The 17,069-nt window shown below is 42.6% G+C and overlaps 1 protein-coding gene and 1 long non-coding RNA gene across 4 annotated transcripts in view; one reads left to right on the top strand and one right to left on the bottom strand.

Annotated features, from left to right (window-relative positions):
- The window catches only part of NPAS3 (neuronal PAS domain protein 3), an 817,945-nt gene that overhangs the window by 110,983 nt on the left and 689,893 nt on the right, over positions 1–17,069 (bottom strand). For both annotated transcript variants that reach the window (XM_087859047.1, XM_087859046.1), the window contains one exon: positions 12,319–12,493. In XM_087859047.1, coding sequence (XP_087715173.1) covers positions 12,319–12,493 — 175 coding nt within the window. The remainder of the gene's footprint in view (positions 1–12,318; positions 12,494–17,069) is intronic.
- The window catches only part of LOC148107109 (uncharacterized), a 246,574-nt gene that overhangs the window by 174,973 nt on the left and 54,532 nt on the right, over positions 1–17,069 (top strand). The window lies entirely within an intron of this gene.

The following is a 17,069-nucleotide window of genomic DNA, read 5'->3' as shown; positions in this document are numbered from 1 at the left end:
AATCTACACCAGAGAGCTAAAGTTGTAGAATGGGCAAACAGAGGCACATATAAGTTAATTAACCTGCTCAAGGTCACACTTCTAGTAAGTGACAGAGCTGGGAGTTCAACCCATGACCACAAGCTGTCTGGTTCCAAGACCCTATGTACTTACGTATTTGCAACTACTATAGAAGTAGTTTAAGGGGTGTGTCCTACAGTTGGGGTTAGGGCTGTCATCTTCTTATGTCATCAACTCTTAGTTATTAGAGTAACCTCAAGTTAACAAGGCTGCCAATTTTTAAAATCCATAATATGGGTAAGACAATTGAATTCAATTGCTACAAAGCAGAGAAAACAATCTAGTAGTTGATGACCACGCCACGCTGTGTCTCCTGTCCCACAGCTCTGACCTATGCCCTTGTATCTACAACCAGTGGTAACTGGTTGGGGTTGTCACTCAGGGGAGGAAAGCCACGCACAGAGCTCTGGGCAGCCCTAATCGTACCCTTCCGCCATAACCTCTCGGTGTATTGCTCTGGTGAGTGGGAAACCAGAGACTTGGGCTCTGCCTGTGTAAACGAATCGGGGGGCAGGGTAAAAGAGGGATATGACGCCCTGCAAATGAAAACTCAGGGTTGCTCTAAACATGGTGAAACTTGGAGTGGACAGGTCTTGACTTAACACTTTACAGTTGATTATGAGCTAGATTGACCTAGGAGCTTACCTTTAGGAAAGCTTGAAGGGCACCCTGAAGACCAATGAGAGATATTTGGGAGAGCTATCGAAGGAACTAGATAGTTTGACCTCTGAGCTGAGCGGCTAGCCAGTGATCCTGCCTGCACTGGAGTGTCTTGGAAGAAGGGATAGGCGTGGATGGGATCGAGTGGCAACCAGCTAACAGAAACAAGACCATGTGCTTAGTCACGTTTCTGGGGCGTAAGAAGTTTCTCTCTAAAAAAAGTTTCCCGTTGTCAAATAAATTGGGAAGGAGGAGTTCAAACAAAATAGACTTCTCGATCACACAAATGTCAAATGTTCAATAAATTAACGCTCATTGTTACTCTCCAATGAGAAGATGTGCTATGCTACGAAGCTTTTCCCTCTCCTCTTTAGGGGACCTTTTCTACACAGAACATCTCACAGGGCAGGTGCGATAAGGAACACACTTTGGACATACTGGCTTAGAATCTGTGTCCGCTCTGCATTCTAGAAAGCAGAGGCCGAGAGGTCCGTTACAAATGAATGTATAGATTTACCTCTTGTTTATAAAATGGAGATGTCTATGAACTGAATCTCCCAATAGAGATCCTTTTGATCCCTTTTCATCCGTTGGTTTATGCAAAATATAAGTTCTGTGAGAGCAGGGACCTACTTGGTAACAAGCATATTCCAAGAACTGCAACAGAGCCTGACCCAGGCACATGCAGTAATGACTGAATGAGTAAAACAATGAATGAGCGAATGTTTTCAAATCTTGGACTACTGGGCTTATGTTTTTACACTTTTGCATTACTTTTGTGAAATGGAAAGTTATTTCCCTAAATAATAGTCAAATTTTTAATTCATTTTTATATCATCGATTGTATCAATTTTGGCCTCCTTTTGACCTATAGTAATTTAGGGGATCATCAGATAATTTTGATTCTCCTCCAACGTCAACACTCGCTCCATTTAATAAACAGATGGCCGGACACAGGAAAGCAGAGTTTTAATCCTTTATGATGCACTAATTTTACCATTGCGCTTTCTGGTATTTTTATTTGGAGAGGAAATCCCCTGACAAGTAAGCAGCACTGACCAGTAGACTGATATTTTAGCAAAGGCACATGATACACTTTAATAAACCATAAAGAGGAACAGCTTTGAACCCTAAGGGAATTTATATCTTAATATTTTATGATCGATAGCATATGTAATTTTGTAATTTTCAAATTTTTCCAGATTTTATTACCAGTTGATAAAAAAGAGTGGACAGATGGTATCATCAATACTAATCATGTGAAAGCTTGAGACTTGCATAATTTCTAGAGTATTAACCACTATTAGCTCCTGGCTAAAGACTGACCACAAGGTACATTTCTACCTTTTCCGATTATGATAGGTCCAAATCACCATTTCTTCTGTTGCAAGGCCCTTCAGTATTTCCTCTCAAGATCTACTCACTACTTTTGGATTAAAGAAATGGCCTCTTGAATGATTTCCTTTGCTTCCAGTCTGTTCTATTCAACACATTCCTGTGTATTCTTGACAAAAGAAGGATCAGGTATCAAGTCCAGTGAGCATAAGCTACCTGTAGACAGGAATCAGCATAACATTGGGAAAACTGTTCTCACCGTCAGAGCTGCCTGGGAAGGATGGAGGCTGTGGTCTCAGTTAGGGGTTGGACAGCTATTTTAGACAGATGTTGAGAAACACCGTGATGGAATGGTTAAGGATGGGCACTCTGACACCAGGCTGCTCGGGTTCAAATCCTAGGCTCTCTCCCTTCTAACTGTGTGATTTTTCCACAGTAAAATTTTTTTTCTCAGTTTCTTTACTTCCTCTATAAAATGGGGAAAATAACAGTACTTTCCTTCTTGTATTTTGTGAGGCAAGAATGAGGCAATACATACGCTAGGTTCAGCAGCGTGTTTGGCGCTAGGTGACCATTCAATGAATATTAGAAGTTACGTTGTATAAGAGATTCAGGAGTCCACAGGCGGTCGTATAAGCTGACCCACAAGGGAGGATCTTTCCCAATTGAAAATTATTTTTGTATTTATTTTTAAGTGATAAAGTAACGATTTCATTGAGTCACTGCTCTGTTTAATAAGTTATACCCGGAACATCTCGTACTGTTCTCAGATGCTTTTCCCTGGCATTCCAGCTCCTCCAGGATCTGGCTCCATTCTAGAGGGGTGTGTACCTTTGCTTCTGTGAGGAAGACAGGGCCCCTTCCTGCCTCCCAGATCCATCCCACTGGGCCGCTTGGGATGATTCTCCTGGAAGATCATCCTACCTCTTTGACCTTAGGTCAGTTTTCATGCAGCACATGTGACTCATCCCTTCTCATCAAAGCCACCCCCAGTCACTGAGCCTCTCCCTGACTTCCTACACCACCTGCCATTGTCATGGCCCGGTTGAGGGTAGCAGCACTATTGTTCTCGTTTCTCTGGCTGTTGTGTGTAGGTCTTCTACTGAGGGTGGTCAGTGTTCTAAGGGCACGTATTATATCTTCTACCTCTTGTGTTCTCTGCACGCACCCAGCAAAGTGCTCAAAGCAAAACACATGGCCCGCGTTCAGATCCCGGGTCCACTCTGGTGTGAGGCAAGCCCTTTACTATCTCTAGTTTTGGTCGAGGGTCATGGTGAGAAATACATTACTTAAACATACTAACTCTTGTAACTGTAACATAGAGGTAAACCATGGTAAAATCTACGTATTAATATCATCATGAATGTTCCTTGAGTATTTATAACAAGTTATACCTTGAGTAGAAAAAGCAAAAAGAGTCAAGTCAAATTTCCAAAGCTAGCATTTCCTGAATTTGTTGATGAAATCAGTGGGAGGGAGATAGTTTGGGAGCACCTCCCATTCAGAACACGCCTGCAGAGCCCAAAAGATCGATAATCAGAGGAACTAATACTCCTGTGAACCTATCACGCAGCAGACATTCTTTAGGTTAATTAAATAAAACAACACAGAAAACTACCCCAAAGCCCTTGACGGTGTGCATCAGAGTCCCTGACAGTCATGGTCTGTGTATGTTTGGGCACGTCAAAGCAACTCGCTCCCAAAGAAGCGACACTCGTGGGCTGCTCATTTCAGGGTTGACGTTTGGAACCCGAGACAGGTCTCCCAGGACTGCCAACAGCAGTGGCTTGTGATACAGCGCTGATTGTCATCATCACACTCCCGCATTGTACTAGTTACCTGTCCCCCTCACATGATGGTCAGCTCCTGGAAGGCAAGGAGCTTTATCTTTGTTTCCTCTGTGCTTTGTATAACGTCTGACACACGGCAGACATGGACTCAATGGTTACTGAAGAGTCTTTAGAATCTCTAATACCAGGTGGGCCTGGATCTTGATTAAGAATTCAGTCTAGTTAATAACAACTACAGAAAAGACACAGATTCTTTCCTTCTCTCAAGCTAGTTTTGTCAACAGAAGATAGGTGAGGTTTTCCATGGGTCCCAAGAAACCGTGATTGTGTTTCACGAGCAGATACCGCCAGGAGGATAGGACTGACTCCTGATGGACCCTATTGTTCTTCTAGTTCTTTTTCCACATCACACCTGTCTTGGAAGACTGGTTCTGAAAGGAAGAGCCTGGAAAAGCTGCCCAGAGCCTGAGGCAGAGCAGAGGTCAAAAGCACAGAGACAATTTTGGCTGTGCTCTTGGCTAATGGGGACCAAGAGACTCAGGGCTGAATTTTGCCTATAATTGATTCAGACGCTACCGCTCACGGTGGTGTGGGGAGTTTTAATGTAGGGATAAAGGAAGGAGCAAGGATCAGATGGAGAATTTTAGTCCTAAGTGAGAGAGTATATTTAACAAAAATGTGGTTTAGCCAATGAGCTATGTGCTTAAGGGGCTAGCTAGGTTTCTCTCTGGATGCCAGAAGCCTCTCAGAAAAAACTCCTCTCCAGGGTCTGCTTGGAGGTCTACTATCAGTGTTTTGTCTCCTTTTTCCAGCTTGTTCCTAGGCTTTGTACCTACTCCAGCCCTCATACCATACTCTTTACTTTAACCTTTGCTGAAAAACTCGTGTGGCTTGGGGCAAGCCCCTTGGCATTTCCATCACTTTCCCCCTCCCCCCCGCCCCCCATCTGTAAAATAAGGATAAAACACTGACCTGCCTCTGAGGGAGAGTGTGTGAATTAGCTCCTGTAATTAGTGCTTTCTGTACTCCGTGCACCCCAGGCAGGATGTGAGTGCCAGCCGTGTCACAGCGGCCCGAGCGCGCTTCCCTAATGCCGTGCTCGGGAATAACTGCTTGGCAGAGAGCTGACAACTGGAAGTTGCAAACTTTACACAGAAGCAATATTTCCAGTATTTTCCCCAAGCAATCATGAGTAAATTGCTCACTGGGGGTGGAAATGGTTTCCAGCCAGTTCTGCCTCTTCTGATCTGTGCACCCTGCAAAGCTCAGTCAATGCCAGGTAACGGATCCTTCGTAAATCTGCTGTTTAGTGCAGATGAAGAATTCAGAACGGTATAATTTGGACAGGGATGAAATTTCGGTGCAGCGATATGTATTAAAAGCAAATAACTTATGCTTTGTTCAAGGCAAGAGTTCGAGAAATAGAATCTATAATTTGTAATCCTCCAATGACAAAGACAAGCACTTTTTTGTTGGTTTGTTTTAATGAAGAGGGACAGGTCACCCATTAACAAGTTGTCTTGGGTTTCATATTAGAACCTCTGAAAATGTACCCTTATCACCATAGGTAAGGAAAAGTCAAAATTATGACCTAGAAAGCTATATAAAATAACTGTTAAAAATAATGGGTTTAAAAAATTGATCTTCTAAACCTTCAATAGAAGGTTTAGGAAAACAAGTGCTACATATAAACGGAGTGAAACTATTGTGTATTTTGATAAGAGTCCTGTGCTTCTGTTATTGAACAAACCATTTGCTACCCCTTAAATACCATGATATTAATTTATATAAAGCTGCACTATTTTTTTTTTTTTTTTTGAGTTGCAACCACTATGATTGAACTCTGGGAAGAGAAGGTTTGTTTCAGAATGGCATGCAGAACCCTGGTGAGATCCCACATCTTCTCTGGGAACAAAAGTGAGGCTGTTTTCCTGTAGCTCAGTCGACAGGTCAAGGTGTCAAGCCCTGAAGGGTGCCTTGCACCGTAGCCATGTGACCTGGGAGCTGGCCTGGAAGGGCCTGAGCTCAGGTCCCAGGCCAGCACAGCCTGGTGGGAAGAAGAGATTTTACCCGACTTTTCTCTTGAGCTCCCGCAGGCAAGATCCTAGAAGTAGATGGTCACTTTGAAACGTCCTCATCGCACACAGACAAGCTCACCAAAGTGAGCTCACACCAATTAGGCTGTGTGCCTAGGCCCGGAATGCCAGAAGAGAGCTCTGGAAAATATGGATTCCCTTCTGTGGCAGTTCCAGATGATCTTGCTTAGCATAGCTGGGGATAAAAGTGACATTTAAGAATAGTCTACTTTCTGCAGGAGAAAAGAGCACTGCCTCAGGGTAGTGTCTCTGAGGCACAAGAAGCACTCTGGGTTGGACAAGGCAGGCACTAGAGTGGCACTGGCTGTAGTGTCGATGCGTGCGTCATTTTCACTCAAGAGCGGCAAAAGATAATTTCTGTTTCGTTTCAAAATAACGATGACATGGCTAAGGGAAATAATCTTGCATATGTATTTATTTCTTGGTATAAAAGCTGAGTTTATGCATAAATGATGATCTGTCTGGGTTATGAAAAGATTAGTTTTTGTTAGGCCGCTTTCTGACGACTAGACTTGACACATACGTGCCCACATGGGTATTCGCAGGGGGCAGGCCAGGGTCGGGTCATGGTGAACAAGTCTGGATCACTGCCACAGCTACAGTAGGGACGCATTTTAGATTCAATCCATCAGGGATAACCGTGGTACATTATCTGGTGGGTTTATCTTTGCTTATATTGTATGAATATGGAAAGGAATTAAATGTGTGTTTACAGTTTGATAAACATTCAACACAAATTATACATTTCAATTTCATTTATTAGTTGGGGACCATGGAAAGCAAAAATTTCATTGCGTACAAACTGCCATTCAGATGGAAGGATTAGCAGTTTCCTGAAAAGGGACGCTAATTGCTAAGAACAAAATTCATTTCTGTCTCAAGTGAGTCGCCGCGTGGCTTGTGGTGACATGGTTTGTAGTCAGAGTTTTAGAGAGGCAAGGTAGAGTGCAGCTCGCCGTCGGGACCACAGAGTTCGTATTTTATACTTCCGGTGGATCCAACATCGCCATCAAGAGTAAGTCTAGTGCTAATCAACGCCTTGCAGTCGGCAACGTGAACGTTGTAGTTACCGCGCGCGTTCTCAGGCTCGGTTGAAAGAGCTTGGTCTGATCTTCGAGCATTAGCATGCAGAGCGGTCTCCATGATATTATCTTACCATATAACGACTCCAAAAATCTCACAGAGATTAATGGTGATAACATAATTCCAGAAAGTTGCCACTCTATATGTAGAAATATATTGGCAATAAAAACCAGTCACTGTGTGCCTTTCCCCAGTAGGGGATCTCTCACTTTTCTTTGATTTTTAAAGGCTTCGGATCGATAACTGGAGTGACATTATTAACAGCTCCCTCAACACCTTGGCCAGCGCTAATATTAAATCCATTACACCTTCTGTTTGACATTTGCGGTACAGCAGAAAGTGCTGTAGATACAGTCACATTGTCTGGGGACCGAGGTTGGATGTGGGGTTAGTACGATGGTTTCCCTTGCCTGACTTCTAAATTCAGTTCATTGATAGGCAACTTGAACCAATAAAAAAAAAAAAAAAAAAAAAAAAAAAGAACATCGCTCACCCCCACCAACCCTCTATGAGATGGTAAATAATCACCCTTAAAGGTGCAAGTGTATTTCCAATCTCAACAGTTTTTTGAAACAAAATAATGATCTGATCCTCCGATAAATTTTTACATTCTTTATTGTTATTCCTAAACATTTATGCGTCTAATTATATCCCTTATTGTGGAGCTGTCTAATGAATTCAGAGGAATGGCGTTCCTGTAGAATCGAGCGCTGATCAGATTTGCCACAGCACAGACGCCTAAGCAGAAAATGCAGATTATTTCCATTCAGGCAAGAACTCGACTGCTTCAATTTTGCTTGTCTTTAAAATATTCAGGACATAGAATGGGCATAATAGCGTAAAGATCATACTATGCGGTGATTATCTTAACCCCCGAAACAGGGTAGGTCTGTCTGCAACTTTAGACGGAGCACGATAACCTCTATTTTAGACAATCAATGGTTAACCATGCTGCTGCAGTTATTCTTGACCCAAAGTACTGTCTCATACATTTTGCTAAATTGTCTAAATCCTGGTACAGTATTGATTTCTCTCTCTATGAGCTCGTACCCATTCAATAAGCTGCAAGAACCTCTTGTCCTGGCTGGATTCCCTCTGAAGCAGGACCCAGGTATGTTACTCCTGCCAGGGCTCCTGCAGTTGAGACTTGATTCTTAGCTAGTGGGAAACAAACCACTGGCGACGGAAAGGACATTTTATGTTAAAGTGAGAAATGTGACAGGGAAAGTTGCCTGTGAGGTTAAGTGGAAAAGCAGATTACCAGAAGCCTGTATGTCAAGATCTTATTTCAGACAAACATATACACACACACACATATATATGGAAAAGAAAATCTGGAAGGATAGGCATATACATATGAACAGTGGTCATTTGCGGGTAGTGGAATGTTTGGTGGTCCTTAGTCTTTGTTTCCTGCGTTCTCTAAAGTTTTCACGATGAGAATAAATTAATTTTAGAATTAGGAAAAAAAAAAAGAAAGTCCAATTTTATGACCTAACCCAAGGAAGATAAGGAGATTTTTAAAGTTCCTCCAGGATTTCTTGGAAGAGCTGCTATTTTATTTATTAAGCATTTAAAGATGCAGCACTGAAAGTTATGAAGAGAACAGGATAGCACTCATAATCCCCAGATTACCGAATTGTTAAGAGTAACGAAACGATACACATAGATCTAGAAAAAGAAAAAGAAACACCCAGACATCCCGTTCTAGAGGTTCTGTGCTCCCCCTGCTGCGGGAGCCTGCAGGACAATACAGTCTCTTCCAAAATGTTTAGACCTCCATAGACACTCTAGAACTTTATAACTTTACAAACAAGGCCACCCACATATTCTTCTTCTGCCTGTTTTAAGATTTCTCTAAAGGAAATCCCGTATTTACTAAACTATGAATAACTAGGCATGCATGTAAAAGATTTATTTCAGTTTCCAACAGTCAAGAGATTCCCTGTCACGCCCCCCCCCACGCCCCCCTGCCCATTATCTTGAGACTGGTTCAAGACAAGACAATCACAGGGCTGGCGGTTCAGAGAAAGAGAATTCCTATGATGGCACAGTCTCACTGCCTCTTAGGCTGGTTTAGTCACTTATTTCCTTTTATTATCATGCCAAATGTTATTTAGATTTCAGTCGTTTAGTAATGCTACACTGAACACATCAGGGCTTCTGAAAAAGTCCATACCTTCATTTTCATAATCACCACATATCGATATCCCCTTTCCAACAGAATTACACTACTATTTAAAAAAGAATCTGTGTTTCATCAGAGTTTAAAAGATTATGTTGCAATGAACAAGTCTTCAAAAATGTCCCCTTGTATTATTAAGAATTAGGAAATCTTGTTAAAATTCTTCCAGCCTTTAAGAAACATAAGCAGCTTGGGGAAGTAGTGCCTGACATGGACTTTTTAAGTAATTCCCTTGGAGCAGTGATCTGCATTAGTGAAGATATTGGTTAAAGGTAGCACCCTACACTGCTTTTCAGTATTTAAGAAGTCAATCTAATTGCCTTTTAAGCCCAAGACGGAAAATAACCATGCTAGAGTGTTTTAAGGCAAGTAAGTTTCACATTTTGTAATGGTAAGAGCTAAACTCTTCATCAAGGAAGAGCAACCCTTCTTATGCCACTGTTGCTAATAAGCCCCAGTGGTTAAGAAATGTAGAAAGCAGAATTTTCAATTTTACCAGTTAGGATGGCTCCAAGAAGCCTGGGAGGGCAGGGGAAAGAAACCCAAGTGAATCGTCAATCATATTTCAATACTGAATGACAGAGTAACTTTAAAGGAGGTACGTCATTCTCCTAACAGTGTGCCTAGAATTGTTTTATGCATCCTGGAGCCTCCTGGAAGGCACGGGATTCATCAGAGTTCTTATAATCAATCTTAAACCTGTTTGATTTTGACTCTAGCTTACCAAAGCTTACCAGCAGAACTGGTTTACAGGCTGTGGATTTTTTTCTCCCGATCAAAGTCTTTTCCAAGTGACAAGTTACGCTTAACATGTGCTTGGGGAGACATCAAGCTCAATATGAGTCAACAGTGTGAGCTGGCTGCCAAGAGGACCTAATTCAACCTTAGGCTGTCTTAACAGAAGTACGGTTACCTAAACTGAGAGAGGGGGCAGTCCCTCTGCTTTGAACTGATCAGAATACTTCTAGAGGTCTGCATGGAGTTCTCAGAATCATATTCTTACAGGATCACTAACAAACTGAGACATGGCTGTGAGTGACTAGGGTGGTGTCTCAGGAACATGCCACTGAATAATGTTTGTGGGATGAGGGCTGTTTGACATGGAAAGGAGAACGAACGCAGAGGGAGGGAGAATTTGGTATATCTGATTCCATGTGTTTGAGAGGCTAGGATGGAGAGGAAGGAGTAGATCTGAAATGAGATCCCAGAGGACAGACCTGGGATCAGTGAGGAGAAATTGCAGCAAAGTTAGATTTTGGCTCCATATTCAGAGAACTTTTGTCTCGGAGCTGTTCACCAATGGAGTGGGCAGCCTTGAGCTTTCTGAGCTTCCCACGGGGGTGGTTCCAGCAGAGGCTGGAAGGTTAGGTGATGTAGAGGGACGGCAGCCCCGGTTAAAAGCCGGAGATTGTCTAAACTTGAGAGTCTGGGAGTCAGGGAAACAGTGAGGGTTTTATAAACTTGAATTCTTATACATTGAGTGTTTAGGAGTATGAGCAATCCAGGTTCCCTAATCCATCTCCAGAAGGAAAGAGTAAAAAAAAAAACAAAACTATTTTCATATGCTGTTTCTCAAATCTGCCCAGAAATGAATATTCTAATGACAAAATGCATTTTCAATGATCTCACTGAATATCTATTCAGTGAAGTCAGTGAGCAACGGTAGAAGATAGGACTTCCCTGGGAGCAAAATTACGTTCATTTTTAAATGGTAAAGAGTAGTCTTAACTACTCTCTCTTCTCATGCCTGGTGTTCACTGGAGAAAGATGCTTACCACTGCTGCAGACCAATGCCCTAGAAAGTACAGTTAACTTACATGAGGAAACATGAACTGGTTTTAGATGGAATTAAAATATTTCCAAAGAGGCAAATATGTTTTCTTTTTCCCCATCAGTGTGAGCAAACATACCGTGATTATTTTTAAGGTCAAATTTAAGTATTCTCTTAGAATCATTTTAGTATTAATCTTAAGACAGGTTTTTTCCACCTTCTATAAAATGTGTATTGCAAATCTGTTTTAAAACAACATATCAAGTAAAGTACAAGCGTCTTTAAAGAGTGCAAAAATAATTTCCCAAGTAAGCAAATAAAACTTTGCACTTCAAATCAGGCCTTGATTCATTAAAAATCTTAAACTTCTCATGAGAAAAATTAACATTTAAACCACTGCTGCTTGGCCAAGCACTCCACCACACAAGAATATGAAATATCTCCTCTAAAAAAGTACAAAAAGGACAAAACCACAAATGTGGAACTTCAATTAATTTAAAGCCCCAATCAGCAAAGAATAAATCCTTCGCAGATCTAATTACCAGCGCTCTCGGAAGACCCAGGCCGACCAGCCAATCTTCCCCGTGTTTGAACAGCTTGATGAACTAGGGGACTGATGGATATCAAGTCATTTTGTTTAATTTATAAATGGATTTTCCCCTAATACTTAAATTATCATCAGTACAACACAATGAAAATGGGAACATTCTGAATGCAAAGTCTATAAGAGTCCTGGAAGGAATCCCAATGAGGAATGTCACCTCTGTTCATTCCTCTATACAATTGATCTAATTAAATACTGAGGGTAGAAAGGCAGTTTAAAATGTAGCCATTTCTGTTTTCTTTTTAGCCTTAATTTATCTGTTCACATCTTTCAAGTACCTTCTGATGCTTACAAAAAAAAAAAAAAAAAAAAAAAAAGAAACCAAGATTTCTGCAAGTCCTTAATATTTTTAATTCTCTACCAGCTAATATTCAAGAACCCTTTATCGTAGATTTTGCTGAATAATTAATAAATAAATGCATAACATCGAGCCACGGCAACAATACAAGGAAGAGGGCCTTCCAAATCAGAACCTTTTCCCTTTAGTAATTTAGAAGTAATAGTACCTTCTCTATGTATTGTTCCACTGAAATTAGATCTCTGGATTATACTTATTAAAATGTCTCCTTATTTTCAAATCTCCTCCTTATTTAATTACTGCATGGGACAGAAAGCTGCATGGAATCGTTAAATACCATTAGACCTATTTATAGTCTCTTCACACTGGCAACTTGAGTGCAATCATTGGCAAAGGTCCTGCCCACCATCCCGCATGTGGGGACTGCAATTCCCACCTGGTTCAGGGGTCTCCGACTGGGAGGAGGAAGATGCGGAGCTTGCTCCGTCCTCGGCGGTGCCCTGCGAGAGGAGACCCCGGCCCGGCGGGAGCTTCATGCCCAGCTGTTCCGCCATCTCCACGTGGTCCCCTGGGTGGACATAGTCAAACACGCTGCTGCCTGTCAGCTCCACCTAGAGGGGGGAGGAGGAGAAAGAGGTGTCAATGGTGTTCCCGATCTCAAATTCAGCACCCCCACCGTTCAGATCTGGAGCAGAAAAGGAAACGGACACAGACCCCCAGAAACAATCCTAGTTCTGAGTCTTTATCTTTATATGCTGAAGGATTCTTCAAGTTGAAAGATTTTTTTTTTTTGCGGGGGGGGGGGGGAGATACGTATTTATTTAGCAACTGTTTAGCCCACTTTGTTCTCATATACCGTCGTTTGCAAACAACCAAAACATTCTGTGAACTGTGGGGGAGCCTGCCTGGCGCTCAGCTGTTTTATCCATGCATCATCAAATACTCGCATGTTTGGTGTCAAGCGAATGATTGACTGAATGCTACGGTTTTCTTATTGAGAAGTTTGGGCTTTGTACAGAAACAGCCCCAGATAGCGGATGAGTATTTTCCTTAGAATGTGAGGAATTCCAAGATGCGTATTTATACATATCAGCTTATTTCTATGTAAATTTAGATGAAAGAAGTGCTGCTTACAAATATATGCAAAGGCATAATGTTTTCATTAAATATTACTCATTAGCTCGGTAATCATATGGAGAATTTTCCATGCAAAAGAGGTCAGCTGGGGTCTGAACCAGCCATTTTTTTTCTGCTAGTATCAGCTTGTTTTGCCTTCAATCTAATAAGATACATGGTACAGAAGTCCTTGAGGGCTTTAAGAAAATGTTTTATTTTGTCTACTCTTTGTATCAGGCGGATTCTGAAGGTAGAGCGTGAATGTCCAATATCTGAGGAGGGTCAGCTTGCGGTGGAGGCCTGGCTATTTCCATGCTGTCAGGCATGGCCCCTGTCTAGGCTGCGTGCTGTCGGAGGGGTTGGCCTTATCTCTGTGCTCATCTGATGGTTAGGACTCTTACCTCCTTCCAAGAAGGGCAATAATGCTCCTAAAATAACGCTGGGTTCAAGGTACAATGCCAGGGAGAGATGTGTCAACAATAGAATAGGAAAGAGCTCTTTCCCGGGTCCCTGACCCGGTCCTTGGGAGTTTCACGGTCTCAGGCCAGCTCTGATGTACCCCAGCGCCAGAAGTTCAGGCGATCGTGAGTTTCTTGCTGGATATTTACCTAGAGCTCCTTCCTCCCTCATCTCCCTTTCCTGTGTCACGTGCAGCGTCCCTCCAAATTCTACCCGAGAGCCTGCACGCTTTTTCTTCCCAGAAGGAAGCTTGGCAGTGGGCGAACTGTCACAGAGAGCTCAATACCCAGAGTGATTATTATCCCCAGAACTCCAAGTCCCAGTAAAATGATCACATCTACTCCCAGACACCATTTGATTAAAATCGTAACGGGCTACACGTCTTCAACATCTATCAATTAACAGAGGGAGAGCCAGAAAAATGGGAGGCTAAATTCAGTTTGGTTAATAGCTATTCCTGAAAAGGGCTCGCATAACTTTTACCGAAAATGAGGTACTTTCTCTTTGCTATTAAATTACACTCTCCTACCGTATTACCCAACTACTGACTCTATCATTTTACAATAACCATTTCCTCCATTTGATATTGTTACAGAGCGTAAATCAGGATTCATAAGTGATCAGTTCCTACCCTCTGGGACGGAGGGATTACATGGAAATAATCCCTCTAATGTGCGCCTTGCCTCTAAGCATTTCACACAGCAATAAATGGGTAAACTGACTTTGAGCAATTAAGAAATTAAATGAAACTAATAAAATGTGTGTTTTAATATTTCTTGATGGTTATTTTGGGGATTAGTGACTATGAGGAAGTCACTGGCGTTTTGCAGGGAGTCCGATGGCAGCACTCTAATATCGCTGTCACTTCTCAAACTCACAGTCTTTCTTTAATACTGCAATGTGCCTTGTGGCACAGACCACAGATTGTGATAAGATGACAACACAGGTGGGAGAGTAATAGATTTTTTAGGGGTGCCGGCTATCGAATAGTCATGTCAGCCACTGTCACCGCGGCACGGAGGAGTAGGCCGCTGTCTCCACAGCCTGCTTGGCTGGGTTTTGGAAATGCAGACATTTCCTTTCCATAACATAACGGCCCAAGTACAGCACATGTGCCACGTGCCCTCAAGGGATCTTCCACCAGGCACCCCAGAGTCTAACAGTGGACAGAAAGGCCGGCACGGAGTATTTGACTCTGTCTTTCTGTGGGTGCTACGCTCAAGGTCACTCGGCGGAGGGGAAGGCACAAACTACTTGGGATCGTAACTTGACTTGGAGAACAGAATGTTTTCCTCCTCTGCGGTGTGACCTTGGACCATTCACTTAACCTCCATGGGCTTCAGTTTCCACTTTGGAACTGGCAGTACTGCGGCTCTGCGGGACTCTGGGGGGGCACCACTCACACTGACTTCTACGTGGAGGGGGGCAGCCCCTGGAGCATCCCTCCACAGGAATGGTGTAAGGCGGTGGCCCCGAGAGCCAAGCTGAAAACAAGACTTTCTCTACCTGCTTCAGAGCCTGATTTTGAAAACCTAGCAAAATCATGCAGAGCAAATCACTTTTTAAGAACGAAGCGACGTGATGCTTTAATCAGAGGGTGCGGCAGGCGTGATGCATGCTTTGAGCCCCAACCACACCAGTAACGCTCTGGGGAGCTCCCCACCGCTGTGTACAAGTACTTTCTGTACTTTTTTTGGATTAATCCTCGTAACACTCTTTTGAACTATTCTGGTGACTCCTGTTTTACAGAGGAACCTGCATACTAGAGAAGGCTAACGGTGCAGGTAGAATTTGGTTCAAAGTCCGCCTGTTTTACAGAGGAACCTGCATACTAGAGAAGGCTAACGGTGCAGGTAGAATTTGGTTCAAAGTCCGCCTTGTCATCCTAGCACTTCTCAGAGAGCGCATCTGCAGTCAGGGAGCCCGAGCGAGCTGAGACCTCTGAGCTCTTCCAATCTTTAGATTCACTTCTGTTCAGGAGAGAACTCTAAACACCAGGGTGGAAGGCGGCTGGGGGCAGGCAGCCCGCCCAACGCTAGGCCTGAGGATGTTTTGCCTTCAGACTATCAGGCCAAAAAAAGGCACGAAAGCAGGTATACTAAAGGGAGATGGACATGGCGATGGACAAAAGCCTCTGGGCCTGGAGTCCTCCTCCGCTTCCTAACAACTTACGTTTGTCTAGCACTTTCAACATTCCTTGCACTGCTTTTCACTTCACTTTCTTAGATTTTAGAGCTGGGAGAGACCTTAAAAACCACCCGTAAGGGGTGCCTGGGTGGCTCAGTCTGTTAAGCGTCTACATTCTGCTCAGGTCATGATCCCAGAGTTCTGGGATCGAGCCCTGCATCCGGCTCCCTGCACAGCGGGGAGTCTGCCCCTCCCTCTGCTTGTGCTCTCTCTCTCTCTAATAAAAAACTAAAATATTTAAAATTTAAATAATCTTATTTAATAGGTAAGAAGTTAAAAATGCTTGTTGAAATTTACCCAGCTGCTTGCTGGTAGAAGCAGGGCTGTCAGCCCAGTTGGCAAACTCTCAGTTAACCACTTTTCTTATCCCTTGTCTGATTTTTTCTGTCTTACGAAGACTGGCTAGAACTCACCTGCCACCAAATTCTGCACCTCAAAGTACACTGCAGGAACCAAGAATGGGAATCTTTCACTTGGTGAACAGACATGACTTCGTGCTACCTTGAAATAGGAAACATAAATAGAGCTCCAATCCAATGTTACTATAGTTAATTAGATACCCTCAACTCCTCAGTTACCAAGTCTTCCAAAACTTGCCCGCTAAGGACTAGGACTAGTGTCTACACAGTAGGTCTATCATGAGTGTTTGCTGAATGAATAAAGGATAGATATTTAGGCCTGAAAAAATTTTGCTTTATCTGTGCTTGATTTGGACAAGTTTAGGTTGGTTCTTTTATATTATTCATGGCATTATTATTTTAACATGTCCTGTAAAATGAGTTACAATATAGCACCATAATATATTTATTTCCAATAGGTATCTGTTGAATGCGTGGAGACATCGACCTTCTATAAAAGCCAACTGATTTTAACTGAGGATAGGATTATAAAAATGCTGGGAAAGAGCAGGTTTTAAGGCACTCTTTAATACAGCCATCTTTTGTAACCCCCTCTCTGCAATCTACGGCAGAACTCTGGCTAGTTTGTTATCCAAATGTACACAGTTTCCTAAAATTTCTTTCTTAACTAACAGTAGAACTTTGGAGAATTGTCATCTTATATTGATTAGGATCTCTACATAATGGAAAGGTGTAGCCTTTCTCCCCTTAATATTGTGTTCTTCTGATTAGTGCAAGCTGGATGGTAAGGCAAATATGAGACCCTCTTCATTTTATAGTAAGTCCAATCACCATATGTGATATGCTAAAAAAGCCAAAATGTTGTGTTTATTCAACTCAAGAAACAAACCCATGGGACTTTGAGTTGTCTCTCTAACCTAAGGAGGAATGTAAGCAGTACTGTTTCCAACCTTGCTCACTGGATCCCCTTCTACTCCACCCACCCCACCAGCCCGCCCGTGACATGGAGAGAAATTCCTCTCTCACATTGCTTAGTGTATTAGAAAACTGCTGAGAACGTACAAGG

Source organism: Ursus americanus, chromosome 35 (assembly GCF_024610735.1).
Source record: "Ursus americanus isolate L20-20 chromosome 35, mUrsAme1.1.p, whole genome shotgun sequence".
Classification (NCBI taxonomy): Eukaryota; Metazoa; Chordata; class Mammalia; order Carnivora; family Ursidae; genus Ursus; species Ursus americanus.
The sequence above is the reverse complement of the archived record's forward strand: the minus strand, read 5'-3'. Positions and strand labels throughout refer to the sequence as shown.